At 44.1% G+C, this 17,425-nt stretch overlaps 1 protein-coding gene across 15 annotated transcripts in view; it reads right to left on the reverse strand.

Moving 5' to 3' along the window:
- SFI1 (SFI1 centrin binding protein) overlaps positions 1–17,425 on the reverse strand; it is a 129,658-nt gene that overhangs the window by 94,979 nt on the left and 17,254 nt on the right. For 12 of the 15 annotated variants that reach the window (XR_008379738.1, XM_053589978.1, XM_053589973.1 and 9 more), the window contains 2 exons: positions 15,931–16,002; positions 672–782 (listed from right to left, as the gene is read on the reverse strand). Coding sequence is in view for 14 of the 15 variants with exons in the window: in XM_053589978.1 (XP_053445953.1) it covers positions 672–782; positions 15,931–16,002 (183 nt within the window). In the remaining variant the exon portion in view is untranslated. The remainder of the gene's footprint in view (positions 1–671; positions 783–15,930; positions 16,003–17,425) is intronic. The other 3 variants (XM_053589976.1, XM_053589987.1, XM_053589980.1) reach the window with 2 other exon arrangements.

Below are 17,425 nucleotides of genomic sequence, written 5' to 3' on the forward strand. Positions count from 1 at the left end.
CAGCTCACAGCAACCTCCAACTCCTGGGCTTAAGCGATTCTCTTGCCTCAGCCTCCCGAGTACCTGGGACTACAGGCGCCCGCCACAACGCCCGGCTATATTTTTTGGTTGCAGTTTGGCCAGGGCCGGGTTTGAACCTGTCACCCTCGGTATATGGGGCCGGCGCCTTACCGACTGAGCCACAGGCGCCGCCCATACCACAATTTATTAATCCATTCCTGGGTCGATGGGCACTTAGGCTTCTTCCATGACTTAGCAATTGTGAATAGGGCTGCAATAAACATTCTGGTACATATATCTTTGTTATAATGTGATTATATTAAGAATATGTTTTCTCCTATGATCAATATAAAAAAATTTATTATTTTAAAAAACAGAATATTCTTGAAATTAGGAATTCTATAGAAGCAAGAATCAATGAGAAAAATCCACTCAAACCATAAGCATGACCTACACATACTCACTACCTGAATTAGAGGAGCAGGAGTGTATATGTGAGTGTGCTTGTGTGCATGCATGTATGGGTTTTAATTTAGCTTCCTCTAACAAAGATTTGAAGATAAACAGAAAGTGATCCAAAACATTGCTCCTTTTGACTAGAAACATACCAACAAGTAATTATCTGATAATGTATATCAGTAAAATTAAAGTAACATAACATGAAATCTGACCTATAATGACAATCCGCTCGAACACAGAGTTTCCACTCATGATGGGAAACCCACCACTCTTCTTTCCATTTATCAAAGACCTTCTGTAATATTTGCTGTTCATAGTAAGACCTAGGGCAATGAAAAAAAAAAATCAGAGAACTGGAGTTGACATCTATTCCCAAATCACAGTTTCATATCATTGCCTTCTCATAAAAAAGGTAAACACTAAAGCAGATTAAAAACAGATATATTTCGGCTGGGAGCAGTGGCTCATGCCTATAATTTGAGGTAGTAGGAGGCCTATGCAGAAGGATCACTTGAGCCCTGGAGTTTGAGATTAAAGTAAGCTGTGATAACAACAATGTATTCGGCGGCACCTGTGGCTCAACGGAGAAAGGCGCTGGCCCCATATGCCAGTGGCGGGTTCAAACCCAGCCCCAGCCAAAAACTGCAAAAAAAAAAAAAAAAAAAAACCACTGTATTCTAGGCCAGGCAACAGAGTGAGACCCTGACTCAAAAAAAAGACATTTGGCTGGGCATGGTAACTCATGCCTATAATCCTAGCACTCTGGAAGGCTGAGGCAGGTGGACTGCCTTAGCTCAGGAGTTCGCGACTAGCCTGAACAAGAGTGAGACCCATTCTCTAAACACAGCTGGGTGTTGTGGCGGGCACCTGTAGTCCCAGCTACTTGGGAGGCTGAGGAAGATCACTGGAGCCCAAGAGTTGAGGTTGCTGTGAGCTATGATGCCATGCCACTTGACTAAGGGCAACAAAGTGAGACTGTCTCAAAAACAAACAAAAAAAAGATATTTAATTTTTCACATCAGAATCTTAGAGCTGGGACTGTGGCTCAAGCCGCTAAGGTGCCAGCCACATACACCTGAGCTGGCGGGTTCGAATCCAGCCTGGGCCTGCCAAACAACAATAATGGCTGCAACCAAAAAATAGCAGGGTGTTGTGTCAGGCGCCTGTAGTTCCAGCTACTTGGGAGGTGGGGGCAGGAGAATTGCTTGAGCCCAGGAGTTGGAGGTTGCTTTCAGCTGTGATGCCACAGCACTCTACCCAGGATGACAGCTTGAGGCTCTGTCTCAAAAAAATAAATAAATAAATAAAAATAAAATAAAGAATCTTAGAGCCGCTTAAACTGGAAATGAGGCTAAAATAATTTCTACTATATGGGCGGCGCCTGTGGCTCAGTGAGTAGGGCGCCGGCCCCATATGCCGAGGGTGGCGGGTTCGGACCCAGCCCCGGCCAAACTGCAACAGAAAAATAGCCGGGCGTTGTGGCGGGCGCCTGTAGTCCCAGCTGCTTGGGAGGCTGAGGCAAGAGAATCACGTAAGCCCAAGAGTTAGAGGTTGCTGTGAGCCGTGTGAGGCCACGGCACTCTACCCGAGGGCGGTACAGTGAGACTCTGTCTCTACAAAAAAATAAAAATAAAAAAAAAAATAATTTCTACTATAGATCTTACTAATTACAGATGTTAAAGTAAAATAAAAATCTGACTTTTCGGCTCAGTGCCTGTAACTCAGTGGTTACGGCACAGCCACAAACACCAAGGCTGGGTGGGTTTGAACCTGGCCCGGACCTGCTAAAACAACAATGACAACTGCAACGAAAAATAGCCGGGCATTGTGGTGGGCGCCTATAGTCCCAGCTACCTGGGAGACTGAGACAGGAGAATTGCTTAAACCCAAGAGTTGGAGGTTGCTATAAGCTATGACGCCATGGCATTCTACCAACGGCGACATAGTAAGACTCTGTCTCAAAAAAAATAAAAAAATAAATAATAAATAATCTGACTTTTCAAATACCAGAAGTGAACTGACAATTATTCAATTTTTTTCATTCACTTGACTAAAAAATATTTTTATTACTAAAAAATAATGATTCTATCTCATTTACATACATAAGAAATTAAAGTTATAAAATAAGCAAATACCTAACAGTATTCCTAGTCCTTAGTAGGAATATAGAAGATGTGTTTAGACATCTAGCCAAGAGGCTAGGCACTGTGGGTCACACTCGTAATCCTAGCACTCTGGGAGGCCAAGGCCAGGTGGATGCTCGAGCTGAGGAGTTTGAGAGAGGCCACAGCAGATGGATTTCTTGAGCTTAGGAGTTTGAGACCAGCCTGAGCAAGAGCGAGACCTCAATCTCTACTAAAAATAGAAAAACTAGCCGAGTGCAGTGGCCTCCTATAGTCCAAGCTACTTAGGAGGCTGAGGCAGGAAGATTGAGTGAGCCCAGAAGTCTGAGGTTGCTGTGAGCTATGATGCCATGACACTGTACCCAGGGCATGGAGTAAGACTCTGCCTTCCAAAAATAAGGAAAAAGAAAGAAAAAGAAATCTGGCTGGGGGAACTGTAAAAATAGGCAATTGTTACAACTGGTAAGAGAAAATAAAGAGAAGAAAAAGGTAATAAGAAAGAAAAGAGAAGGGCAGGGACAAACAGTACTGATACAAACAAAGCACTGATAGGCGGCACCTGTGACTCAAAGGGGTAGGGCGCTGGCCCCATATGCCAGAGGTGGCGGGTTCAAACCCAGCCCCAGCCAAAAACTGCAAAAAATAAATAAATAAATAAATAAAACAAAACAAAACACTGATAACTCAAGAACTCTTGTCCTGTCGATCACTTTTAATTTCTATTCTGCAGGTTACTAACAATGACCCCCTCTTAACCCACTCTCAAGTTTTTAAAAACTAGCTTTCAAAGATATACATAATGGAATTTACATCACTATCATTCTCAATGATAGGAAAAAAAGTGTGAAACACCACAAATGTCCGTTAATAGAGGACAGGTTAAAGCAATTCAATCAATGCCATATACTTTTTTTTACAAATGAAGCAGAACTAAGGGTACTGAAATGAACAAATGCCCCATAAAAGTTGTTCAGTGAAAAAATAAAGTTATTGCACGCATGGTATGTATATGGTATGACGTCTTTTTTTCTTTCTTTTTTTTTAAGACAGCCTTACTCTGTCTTCCCAGGTAGAGTATCATGGCATCATCAAAGCTCACTGCATCCTCAAACTCTTGGGCGCACCCTCCTGCCTCACCCTCTCAAATAACTGAGACTATAGGCGTGTGCCACTGCGACAGATTAATTTTTCTACTTTAGTACAGGTGGGGTCTCGCTGTTGCTCAGGCTGGTCTAGAACTCCTGAACTCAAGAGATCTTCCCGCCTCAGCCTTCCAGAGTGCTAAGATTATAGGCATGAGCCACCAAGCCCAGTCCATTTCTTTTTTTTTTTTTAATTTGGCCGGGGCTGGGTTTGAACCCGCCACCTCCGGCATATGGGACCGGCACCCTACCCACTGAGCCACAGGCGCCGCCCCCCAGTCCATTTCTTAAAAATTAATATTTTTACGTATTTCCAGCACCCATGTGTTGGGATTAATATACACCATATATACACATGTACCTATTTGTATATGTGCATATAAACATAAGATGTGCGTATATACACAGGAATGATTATATTATACATATTAAAAGCCTGGTAAGAGCTCTAGAATGCTAAACTATTACCAATGGTTCTCTCTTAGGGGAGGATTATAGTAGACTGTCATTCCCTAAATTGTATACTTCTGTAATGTTTGAATTTTCTTTTTTTAGAGACAGAGTCTCACTTCATTGCCCTTGGTAGAGTGCTGTGGCATCACAGCTCACAGCAACCTCCAGCTTTTGGGGGCAGTGCCTGTGGCTCAAAGGAGTAGGGCACCAGCCCCATATGCCAGAGGTGGCGAGTTCAAACCCAGCCCCAGCCAAAACTGCAAAAAAAAAAAAAAAAAAAAAAAACCTTCCAGCTCTTAGGCTTAGGTGATTCTCTTGTCTCAGCCTTCTGAGTAGCTGGAACTACAGGCGCCCGCCACAATGCCCGGCTAATGTTTGAAATTTTTTGAACACATTTGTTCACAATCTTTTTTTTTTGAGACAGAGCCTCAAGCTGTTACCCTGGGTAGAGTGCCGTGACTTCATAGCTCACAGCAACCTCAAACTCTTAGGCTTCAGCGAGTGTCTTGCCTCAGCCTCCATAGTAGCTGGGACTACAGGTTCCTGCCACAATGCCCGGCTATTTTTTGGTTGTACTTATCACTGTTGTTTGGCAGGCCCAGGCTGGATTCGAACCTGCCAGCTCTGGTGTATGTGGCTGGCGCCCTAGCCGCTGAACTATAGGCACCAAGCCATTGTTCATAATTTTTAAAAATTTTAATAGGGCTCGGCGCCTGTAGCTCAAGCACCTGGGTGCCAGTCACATACGTCCTAGCTATTTGAGATACTGAGGCAGGAGGATAGTGAGCTAGGATCATGCCACTGCACTCCAGCCTAGGCACTAGAGTTAGACTCTGTCTCAAATAAATAAACAAAATTATCATTTTCATTTTAATTAAATTTAGCCTGCCTTTTTTTTTTCTTTTTTTTGAGACAGAGACTCACTTTGTTGCCCTTGGTGGAGTGACGTGGCGTCATAGTTCACAGCTTTTGGGCTTAGGTGATTCTCTTGCTTCAGCCTCCTAAGTAGCTGGGACTACAGGCGCCCACCACAATGCCTGGCTATTTTTTGTTGCAGTTTGGCCCGGCTGGGTTTGAACCCGCCATCCTTGGTATATGAGGTTGGCACCCTACTCATTCAGCCACAGGAGCCGCCCTTTTTTTCCTTTTTTTCATTTTGTTTTTTGGCTGGGGCTAGGTTTGAACCCGCCACCTCCGGCATATGGGACCATATGGGACCAGCGCCCTACTCCTTGAGCCACAGGCGCCGCCCTTTTTTTTTTTTTTTTTTCCTTTTTTGAGAATGTCTTATTCTGTCATCCAGGTTAGAGTGCCACAGCATCATAGTTCACAGCAACCTCAAACTCTTGGGCTCAAAAGATTTTCCTGCCTCAGACTCTTGAGTAGTTGAAACTACAGGTGCTTACCACAACACCTAGCTCGTTTTTCTATTTTTAGTAGAAACAGGGTCTCACTCTTGCTCAGGCTGGTCTTGAACTCCTGAGCTCAAGTGATCCACCCACCTTGGCCTCCCAGAGTGCTAGGATTATAGGCACGAGCCACCATCATGCTTGACCATTAATGCCTAACTCCTTTTTTTTTTTGACACAAAGTCTCACTATGTCGCCCTGGGTAGAGTGTCAGGCATTACAGCTCACAGCAACCTCAAACTCTTGAGCTCAAGCAATTCTCTTGCCTCAGCCTCCCAAGTAGCTAGGACTACAGGCACCCGCCACAACGCCCGGCTATTTTTTGGTTGTAGTTGTCGTTTGGCAGGCCCAGGCTGGATTCGAATCTGCTAGCTCCAGTGTATATGGCTAGTGCCCTAGCTGCTGTGCTACAGGCATCAAGCCAAATGCCTAACTCTTAAATATGAACAGTCATAGGATCTCTGGACATTTGAGGAAAAACTCTAACATGACACAGTGACATAAGGCATACACAAAAAAATATCTCAGAAAAAACAGTGTGAGCAGAGAATAACAAACAAACCACTACACTATCCTCAAGAAAATTATGAGCCTCCAAAATGCTATCAAAAAAAGGAACATTCAGGGCGGCGCCTGTGGCTCAGTGAGTAGGGCGCTGGCCCCATATACCCAGGGTGGTGGGTTCAAACCCAGCCCTGGCCAAACTGCAACAAAAAAATAGCCGGGTGCCTACAGTCCCAGCTGCTCGGGAGGCTGAGGTAAGAGAATCACGTAAGCCCAAGAGCTTGAGGTTGCTGTGAGCTGTGTGACGCCACAGCACTCTACCGAGGGCGGTAAAGTGAGACTCTGTCTCTACAAAAAAAAAAAAAAAAGGAACATTCAGAAAACAAAAAGGAACTCTTGATAATTAAAAATATGACAGCATAAACAAACAAAAAAAATATGACAGCAAAAAATGAATAGACAGGTAAAACTGAGAGCTGGTTGGCCCTGTGGGCCACAGTGAGGACTTTGGCCTCTAATTCAGCAAAAAGCCACCGGAGATTTGACAGGAGAATGGTGTGACTTGGTACACTCAGCCTACATACTGAGAGGAGACTCATAGGGACAGAAACAGGAGACCCATGAGGAGGTTACTGGAGTCACTCAGGGGACAGATAGGGATGGTCTGGACCAGGGTAGTAGCAACCAGATGTCTGAACACATTTTGAAAGCTGAATCAACGTTATTTGGGCATTTGGCATTTTCAAATTGGGGTGTGAGAGAAAAAGTGAAGTCAAGGACTCCAGGTGTCCGACCTGAAAAACCTGAAAGTTTGTCTGCACTGAGGGGGAAACTTAGCAGAGAGTTTGTGGGGAAGATCAGGATTTCAGTTTTGGACATATGATGTTATGACACCAGAGGAGCTGTCACATATGTAAGGGTCAGAAATTCAAGGCAGAGGTACAGACTGATTGTATGAATTTGAGAATCACCATGGGATTTGACAACATTGCCAAAGTTATGAGATAGACAGAAAAGATGTGCAAGGTCTATGCGTTGGAGTATTAGGATGAGGCAGAACCAACAAAGGAGTTAGGAGGAAGAGTCTACGAGGCAGAAGAAAAACCATAAAGATGGTAACCTAGAAGCTGGGGGAGAATAAGGGAATGATGGGCTGTGTAATGCTACTTGGCACATTAGGTAAAAGGAATTCATCACTGATGTTAGTAAATTTGGTGACCTTAACAAAAACCAATTTGGTGGAGTGGTAGTATCAAAAGTCTTATAGGACCTATTTAAGAGAGACTGTCAGAGGTGTTGGAGACACTGAATATGGCCAGGAGAGGTGATGTAAAGGGAGCAAAGAGATGGGATGCTGTCGGAGGGAGTACTGTTTGATGAGAGATTTTTTATTTCGGGATGGGGAAAATAACCACATGCTGATGGAAATAATCCAGGAAAGAGAGAAAAACTGACAGTGCAGAACAGAGAAAAAATATTGCTTGAGTGATGACCTTGGGCATTACTTGAGTGGAATATAGTGCACAAATCAAGGACTTCACCACAGATGAAAGCATGGACAGTTCAGCTGCCTAATAGGGAAACAGGTTACGGCTACAGATGCTGGTGGTGGGTAGACATAGTGGAGGGAACCTGTGGAAGTTTCTTCTGTGGCTTCAATTTTCTCAAGAAAATAGGAAGCAAGGCCATTAGCTAAGAAAAAAGAATATTCATGACTTATATGCTGTAACTGGACATGCCTGTTTCATTTACTTCTCAAATTAATAAAAAATTTTGCTCACATCTTCTCTTCAGAAAATTAAACCTCATATTTCAAATTGCCTTATATATTCACGCACACTTTATATTTCTGCTCTACTAACTCAATGGTCATTTTGATTAGGTTGATTAATAATAAAACGAGTCTTTTTTAGCTTATAAAAGTTAAAAACAGTCCCCAGGCTAGCTGGGCGTTGTGGCGGGCGCCTGTAGTCCCAGCTACTCGGGAGGCTGAGGCAGGAGAATCGCCTAAGCCCAGGAGTTGGAGGTTGCTGTGATCTGTGTGACGCCACAGGACTCTACCGAGGGCAATGAAGTGAGACTCTGTCTCAAAAAAAACAATTCCCAAGCACATAAAGGCATTATTCTTCACTTTCCTGTCAGATATTATTCCCCTCTAACACTCCTAAAAGAAAGAAAGAACTTGGTATGGAAAAGACCACAAAACAAAACAAAAACCAAAAAAAAAAAAAAAAGCAAGACATGATTGCAAGAGGGACTTAACCTAACAATTGCAATCAGTGTAACCCGGCTTATTGTAGCCTCAATGAATCCCCAACAATAAAAAAAAAAAAAAAAAAAGAATGCCCAACATCCCCCAGGGTAATAACCAACCAGATTAACTTAACAGACTGCAAATTGAAAACAACCATTCCTTCACAAGTTTCTATTCTTTTTTTTGAAACAGAGTCTACTTTGTCACCCTCAGCAGAATGCCATGGTGTCATAGCTCACAGCAACCTCAACCTCAAGCTCTTGGGCTCAAGCGATTCTCTTGCATCAGCCCCCTGAGTAGCTGGGCCTACAGGCACCAACCACAATGCCTGGCTATTTTTAGAGACGAGGTCTCATTCTGGCTTGTGCTGGTCTTGAAGCTGTGAGTTTAGGCAATCCACCCACCTTGGCCTCCCAAGTGCTGGGATTACAGGCATGAACTACCATGCCTGGCCAATTCCTTCACAAGTTTCTGAATCAAGGGAAACACAGTATCAGAATTCTAATTCTGGGCCTAGCATAGTGACTGACACCTGTACTCCTAGCCTTTGAAGGCGGAGGTGGGGGGAATCCCTTGAGACCAGGAATTTGACTTTATAAAGAGCTATGATCACACTACTGCACTCTTGCCTGGGTGACAGAAGAAGAACTTGTCTCTAAAAAAGAAAAAAGAATTCTAATTATTCTGGCGGATGCTCAAGAGAACAAATATTCTCATTCCTTCTTCTTCTTTTTTTTTTTTTTTTTGAGACAGAGTCTCACTCTGTTGCCCAGACTAGAGTGCCACGGCATTAGCCTAGCTCACAACAACTTTAAATTCCTGGGTTCAAGCAATCCTCCCACCTCAGCCTCTCAAATAGCCTCTATAGACATCCATCACAACACCTGGCTAATTTTTCTTTCTTTTTTTTCTTTCTTTCTTTTTTTTTTAGTAGAGACAGGGTCTTGCTTTTGCTGAGCCTGGTCTTGAACTCCTGAGCTCAAGCAATCCCCCTGCCTTGGCCTCCCAGAGTGTTAGGATTACAGGCATGAGCCACCACACCTGGTTCTCATTCCTCCATTTTGAAGTTAGAGAAATTGGAGCCCACAGCTGTAACTTACCCTCAGATCAAACAATTAGCCAGGGTTGGAACCAAACCTCAAATCTCCTAAATTCCAATCCCTAATTCCTTCCTCTACAAGTTACTACCACTCAAGAGGAAAGAAATGAAAAGAGCATATATGAATGCTTAAAACAGTGTGGCAGGTCCAGGTGTGGTGGCTGTAATCCTAGCATTCTGGGAGGCTGAGACAGGTGGATTGCTTGAGCTCAAGACCAGGCTTGGCGCCCATAGCTCAGTGGCTAGAGTGATGGCCACATACACTGTGCCTGGCGGGTTCGAACCCAGCATGGGCCGGCGTTGTGGCAGGAGGAGCCTGTAGTCCCAGCTACTTGGAAGGCTGAGGCAAGAGAATCACCTAAGCCCAAGAGTTTGAGGTTGCTCTGAGCTGTGATGCCACGGTACTCTACCAAGGGCAACACAGTAAGACTCTGTCTCAAAAAAAAAAAGAGTTCAAGACCAGCCTAAGCAAGAGCCAGACTCCATCTCCACTAAAAGGAGAAAAACTAACCGGGTATGGTAGCAGGTGCCTATAGTCACAGCTACTCAGGAGGCTGAGGTAAGATGAGCCCAAGAGTTTGAGGTTGCTGTGAGCTATGATGATGCCATAATACTCTACCCAGGGTGACAGAGTTAGACTCTGTCTCAAAAATTAAAAATAAATAGCCGGGCGTTGTGGCGGGCGCTGTGGCGGGCGCCTGTAGTCCCAGCTGCTCAGGAGGCTGAGGCAAGAGAATCGCGTAAGCCCAAGAGTTAAGAGGTTGCCGTGAGCCGTGTGACGCCACGGCACTCTACCCGAGGGCGGTACAGTGAGACTCTGTCTCTAAAAAAAAAAAAAAAAATTAAAAATAAATGAATGAATAAAACAGTATGGCAGTGTTCGCAGTCATTGGCTAATCCAACACCCACTGTTAAGCTCTTTTCCTCATCAACATTCACTGTAAAGGCCAAGAAGATTTCTTTCTCAACTTTTTCTATTGCTAAACCTGGCCAGTGACAGAAGCTCTGGCCAAAAAGGCAGAAACAGCAGCAGAGAGCTTCAAGAAAGGTTTTCTTTCCTGATAAAGAGATAGATCAACATGACACCCACCACCCTTCCTCCTTCCTTCCTGTGTGTGGAGAGCGGGCTGTGAGGCCGCAGGGCTTCTCCTCCTTTCCCAAAACAACCATATTCCTTTTTTCATGCTCCCTTTGCCAGTAGCTCTTTATCTAGTTAATTTTTAAGAACTATGCAGAGATCCACGTGATCTTTCCCTTTTCACTTCTTACTATATGTTAACGAAGTTGAGCAGAAACCATTAACAGAATGATCTGTCTTCATTAAAGTAATTTACATTTCCAATCATACTGTAGGACCAAAGATATGTCTTTTGTCTATGCTACTTCCCCGCAGATAACCCTGTTGAGATATTATAAAATAAAGCTGATTTTGTGCTTTGGTGCTGGCTGCAGCCATCAGCTCGGTCAGACCTCCTGATCCCATCTTTCATCTCTGTGTCTCTGTGTCTCCTTTTGTGCTATATTTTCCTCAATCCCTGCCACTTCCACTCTGGTTTGCTCCCCTCCCCCCATGCTGGCTCCGGAAACCTGTGTAAAGCTAGAATAGTCATCTTGCAACTACGCATTGTCACCTACAAGGACAAAGGGCTAATGAGCTAAGGATCATGAATTAGAAAGGTACTAAAAGCCCAAGGTCTTTGACGGCATCAGTGAACAACTGAACAAATACCAGTAACTGTCAACCGCCAGACTGCTTGTGAGAAAAAGTAAATCCCAATTTGTTTAAGATGTTGTTAGACTTTCTCTTAGAGTAATGTTTTTCTAACTAATATACCCAGCATTTCCCAAGTACTTGAAATATAAATAGACATTATTTGAAAAAAGGTTCCCAGTCAAATATGGATCAAGTATTGGTTAAAAAAATTAAATAAGGACAGATTATAGGAAAACAATACAAGCCCCCCATAAAACAAAGAACATCCACATAGCAAAATGAAAAACCCATATACCAATTACAACCAAACTAGGTGACAAAGTGTCCTAATGAATCCAAAATGCAAGCAGAAGGGGACAAACTACACATAATCATAAAACTTGCCTGGTAGAAGAAACATTTGTGCAGAAGGAAGAGGGAACAATGAGGGTGGCACTTGAGGAAACTGAGAACAAAAGAACCTCAAAATTGCAAGTAGTCATTGGAAAGTGCAGAGGCCCAACTTGAGACCAGCAACTGAAACAGAAAAGTGTGTCCTCTCCAGTCTTGGGGTTCGCAAAAGAACTATAATAACTGGAGTAGTTCAGGTCCTTGGGAGTCTCAAACCTGCCAGAGTGCCCTTCTAGAACAGGGCTTCAAATGGAGGCAAAATAGCTGGGAGTAAAAGTAAAACTCAGCAGGAGAGGGTCAAAAGAAATAAGGAGGGCGGCGCCTGTGGCTCAGTCGGTAGGGCACCGGCCCCATATACCGAGGGTGGCAGGTTCAAACCTGGCCCCGGCGGAACTGCAACAAAAAAATAGCCGGGTGTTGTGGCGGGCACCTGTAGTCCCAGCTACTCAGGAGGCTGAGGCAAGAGAATCGCTTAAGCCCAGGAGTTGGAGGTTGCTGTGAGCTGTGTGATACCACGGCACTCTACCTAGGGCCATAAAGTGAAACTCTGTCTCTACAAAAAAAAAAAAGAAATAAGGAAAGAGAAGATCCAGACCAAGTGTTGTAGGGGAGCAAAACTAGATATCCCACAGAGCCGTATTTCTGAACGTTAAACAGAAACAACATAAGAGAATGCTCACCTCTAAAAGTTCAGAAAAAATAATTTCACATAAAAATGAATTTAAAAGTATTTGAAACTGAATCCTATACAAAGATACTGTATGAGGGCTTGGTGCCCATAGCACAGTGGTTACGGCGCCGGCCACATACACTGAGGGTGGCAGTTTCGAACCCTGCCCAGGCCAGTTAAACAACTACAACAACCAAAAAAATAGCAGAGTGTTGTGGCGGGCACCTGTGGTCCCAGCTACTTGGGAGGCTAAGGCAAGAGAATCGCTTAAGCCCAAGAGTTTGAGGTTGCTGTGAGCTGTGACACCACAGCACTCTACTGAGGGCGACATAGTAAAACTCTGTCCCCCCCCAAAAAAAAGATATTGCATGAGAAAAGACAGTAAGTAGCAGCCTATGGATGAAGGATACCAGAAAGACCTGCCCACTAAACAGAAAAATATTATAACCTAGTACTCAAAATGAGCTAAAATATATTAAGAAAGTAAATCCACGTCTAGGTATATATAGTATCATATCAAAACTTCTGAAAATGGAGACAAACTTTCAAAACAGAAAAAAATCAGGCCAGGTGCAGGGGCTCACATCTGTAATCTTAGCACTTGGGTTGTTTTGTTTTGTTTTTTTTTTTGAGAGGGTCTCATTCTCTTGCCCTGGGTAGAGTGCTGTAGTGTCACAGCTCACAGCAACCTCAAACTCTTGTGCTTAAGTGATTCTCTTGCCTCAGCCTCCCAAGTAGCTGGACCACAGGTACCCACCACAACGCCTGGCTATTTTTTGGTTGTAGTTGTTGCTGTTTGGCGGCCCAGGCTGGGTTTGAATCCACCTGCCCGCCGTGTATGTGGCCAGCGCCCTTACTCACTAAGCTACAGGCACTGAATCAATCTTAGCACTTTGGGACGCCATGGTGGGAGGATCGCTTGAGGATAGGAGTTCAAGACCAGCCTGAGCAAGACCCCATCTCTACCAAAAATAAAAAAATGAGCCAGGTGTGGTGGTACACACCTGTAGCCCCAGCTACTTAGTAAACTTCGGCAGAGGATTTCTTGAGCCTAGGAGTTTGAGGTTACAGTGAGCTATGACGATGCCGCGGCATTCTAGCCCAGGTGACAGGGTGAGACTCTTTCTCCCCCCCCCCCAAAAAAAGAGCAAAATTTAGTTAGCAGACAATGGAATATCTTCCAAATTTCAAGGAAAATAAAACCTTACAATTTAGATTTCTATACTCAGTGGGAGTACTATTCAAAAATGAAAGTAAAACGGCTCGGTGCCTGTGGCTCAAGAGGCTAAGGCACCAGCCACATATACCTGAGCTGGTGGGTTCGAATCCAGCCTGGGCCCGCCAAACAATGATGGCTGCAACCAAAAAATAAAAACAAGAAAGTAAAACAAAAACATTTTTAGACAAAATCTGACAAAATTCATTACCAGCAGACCTACCCTAAAAGAATACTAAGGATATTCTAATGATAGAAAGAAGGAAAATCATCAAAGATAAAAACCTAAAGATACACAAACGGAAAAAAAAAAGGCAACAGAAGTGTAAATATGTGAATAAATCTAAAGGAATATTGACTATATAAAATGAGAATAACATTTTGTGGATTTAAAAATACATGTAAGGCTGGCCACAGTGGCTCACACCTATAAATCTGAGTACTTTGGGAGGCCAACATAGGACGATCACTTGAGGCCAGGAGTTTGAGACCAACCTAGGCAACATAACAAGATACCATCTCTAAAAAAAATTAAAAGATTACCCGGGTGTGATGGCACACACCTGCAGCCCCAGCTACTGGGGAAATTATTTGGAAGGATCACTTGAGTCCAGGAGTTTGAGGTTACAGTGAGCTATGATCTTGTCACTGTACTTCAGTTTGGGCAGTAAAGGAAGACCCTGTCTCTAAAAAGATTTTTTAGGGCGGCGCCTGTGGCTCAGTGAGTGGGGCGCCGGCCCCATATGCCGAGGGTGACGGGTTCAAGCCCAGCCCCGGCCAAACTGCAACAAAAAAATATCTGGGTGTTGTGGTGGGCGCCTGTGGTCCCAGCTACTCGGGAGAGGCTGAGGCAAGAGAATCGCTTAGGCCCAGGAGTTGGAGGTTGCTGTGAGCTGTGTGAGGCCACGGCACTCTACCGAGGGTGATACAGTGAGACTCTGTCTCTACAAAAAAAAAAAAAGATTTTTTAAAATGTACATATGTATGAAATTTAAATACATTACAATAAGAGCATATAAGTGGAGAGGAGGACAGGCAGAGTTAAAGTGTTTTAAGGATCTTGCCTTGTCTGAAAAGTGGTTAAAAGAACCAATTAACATAATAAGTTACAGATAAATTACAGATACACAGTATATTCTTTTTTTTTTTTTGACAAAGTCTCACTTTGTCGCCCTGTGTAGAGTGCCATGACATCACAGCTCACAGCAACCTCCAGCTCCTGGGCCTGGGTGATTCCCTTGCCTTAGCCTCCTGAGTAGCCGGGACCACAGGTACCTACCACAACACCTGGCCATTTCTTGTTGCAGTTTGGCCGGGGCCAGGCTCGAACCTGCCATCTTCAGTATATGGGGCCGGCACCCTACTCACTGAACCACAGCGCCACCCACATTATATTCTTTAAAGTAGTCAGTAAAAGAACAGTGAAAGAGTATATATAATTTCTAAAGAGTGAAAAGTCAATAAAATACTCATTAAATAAAAAACAAGAGATTTCTGACAATGGCAAACCAGGCAATTTCTCCCAGAGAAAAACAAGAGAAGCAAGACAAATAAAAATACTTATGTGAAGGCGCTGAAGAGCTCCCAAGGAAGTGAAGGAGGACAGGCCAAGATCTCAGAGAAGAAAAAGCGGAGGCGAAGAATGCCTCCCCCTCAGCTGGGAGGGGCTGTGCTGCCACATCAGTAGCTTCACTGTAAAGACACACAGAAAAGATGGAAAAAGCAGGCTTCCTTACAAGGTATTCAAAGATGCCAGAAAACACACAGACTAAGTTTGCTTTGAGAGCCATTAAATCAAGTCAGAGCGTCAGAAAAATGAAACAGGAAAGGTTATATATAGGAAGGGGAAGAGAAGGAAGAGAGGGGCAACTGAGAGACCATGACATTTCAGTTCTTAAAAAATGCTTACACTTTCAACAGCTGCCAGTTCTCTCTCTGAAACATACCTTGCACAAACCCCTCCTCTCCACTCCCAACCCCCACCTCCAGTGCGGTGTTGCTCACTCCTGTGATAGCTTCTAGCACTCTGCACTGCAGCTAAAGCAAATGGTAACCAGAAGCCGCAGTAGTGCCCAGTAGCAGTCTACACAGCTGTGGCAGAGGGATTTGCTCTTCACTAAAATTTCACTCTCCTTGCCAATGCCAGTTTTTTCCTCCAGATTTTGCCCTGGATCGAGCCAATTTGTCAGACTCACCAGTGCCCTAAAAGAGCCCATTTACTTCTCTTGGGCAAACACTTTTTTCCCAGAAAGGTCTTCGCCATTCTGGTTTACTCTAAGTATGATTCTTTCATACATTCACTCAGTCAACTAACTCGTATGAAGTTACTATTATATTACGTGGTTGCATTAATTACTGTCCCTGCCTATCAGAGGCTGGGTAGGAGCAGGCAAGGAATGTAACACCGTATGTCATAAAAAAGGTTATGTACAGGCTTAATATAAAACTAAAACCTAGAATAACTCAGCAGATATTTGGTGTTCTGAGCTAATACTACCTGGCTTTAGAGGGAAATACTCTTCCAAAAGTCATTCGAATCCACAAATATAAGAACTTTCTGGCCACGCATCTGAAAAAAGGAAAGAAAGGATATACACGTTTTAAAACTCCATTTGGCTTACATCTTCAGTTTTCTGGAAAGAAGAAGGAAACTTTAAGGTCTCAGGGTGAGGGATGCTAATATAAATAAAAAGATATCACAGCAAAAATTGCTTCAAACAGAGCATAGGATCAGACAGACTTATAAAGCTAAAATCAAGCAGATTATTACTTTTTTCAAGGAGAGTCTTGCTTTGTTGCTGGAACTAGAGTGCAGTGGTACAATCATAGTCCTCTGCAGCCTCCCACTCCTGGGCTCAAGCAGTTCTCCTGCCTCAGACTTTCAACTAGAAGGGAAGATAGGCGCATAACACCACACCTGGCTAATTTTTTTATTTTTTTATAGAAACAGGGTGTCACTCTTGCTCAGGCTAGTCATGAACACCTGAGCTCAAGCAATCCTGCCTCTGCCTCCTAAAGTGCTAGGAATATAGGCATGAGCCACCCTAAGTGGCCCAAGCAGATTATTTTTTTTAAAAATACTTTCAGAAAGGGCGGTGCCTGTGGCTCAGTCGGTAGGGCACTGGCCCCATATACCAAGGGTGGCGGGTTCAAACCCAGCCCTGGCCAAACTGCAACCAAAGAATAGCTGGGCGTTGTGGCGGGCGCCTGTAGTCCCAGCTACTCGGGAGGCTGAGGCAGGAGAATCGCCTGGGCCCAGGAGCTGGAGGTTGCTGTGAGCTATGTGAGGCCACGGCACTCTACTGATGGCCATAGGGTGAGACTCTGTCTCTACAAAAAAAAAAAAAAAAATATATATATATATATATATATATATACTTTCAGGCTAAGCTCCTGTAGCTCAGTAGCTAGGGCGCCAGCCACACACACTGGAGCTGGCAGGTTCAAACCCAGCCTGGCCCTGCTAAACAACCAACCATGACATCTACAACCAAAAAATAGCCAGGCATTGTAGAGGGCACCTATAGTCCCAGCTTCGTGGGAGGCTGAGGCAAGAGAATCACTTGGGCCCAAGAGTTTGAGATTGCTGTGAGCTGTGACGCCATAGCACTCTACCGAGGGCGATATGAGACTCTGTCTCAAAAAAATAAAATAAAATACTTTCAGTATAAAGTGTTTTGTCAGTGAAGAGAATATAAAACTTCAGTATCCAGGTAAAATAAATATGTGATAATTCTTTCTGCCTAAAATGCCTGGCAGGCTCACTGCCTGTGGCTCAAGCAGCTAAGGCACCAGACACATACACCTGAGCTGGTGGGTTTGAATCCAGCCCAAGCCCACCAAGCAACAATGACGGCTGCAACCAAAAAAATAGGCAGGCGTTGTGGCAGGCGCCTGTGGTCCAGCTACTTGGGAGGCTGAGGCAAGAGAATCACTTAAGCCCAGGAGTTGGAGGTTGCTGTGAGCTGTGGTGCCACAGCACTCTACCCAGG

The sequence above is a fragment of the Nycticebus coucang genome, chromosome 4 (assembly GCF_027406575.1).
Source record: "Nycticebus coucang isolate mNycCou1 chromosome 4, mNycCou1.pri, whole genome shotgun sequence".
NCBI classification, from domain to species: Eukaryota; Metazoa; Chordata; class Mammalia; order Primates; family Lorisidae; genus Nycticebus; species Nycticebus coucang.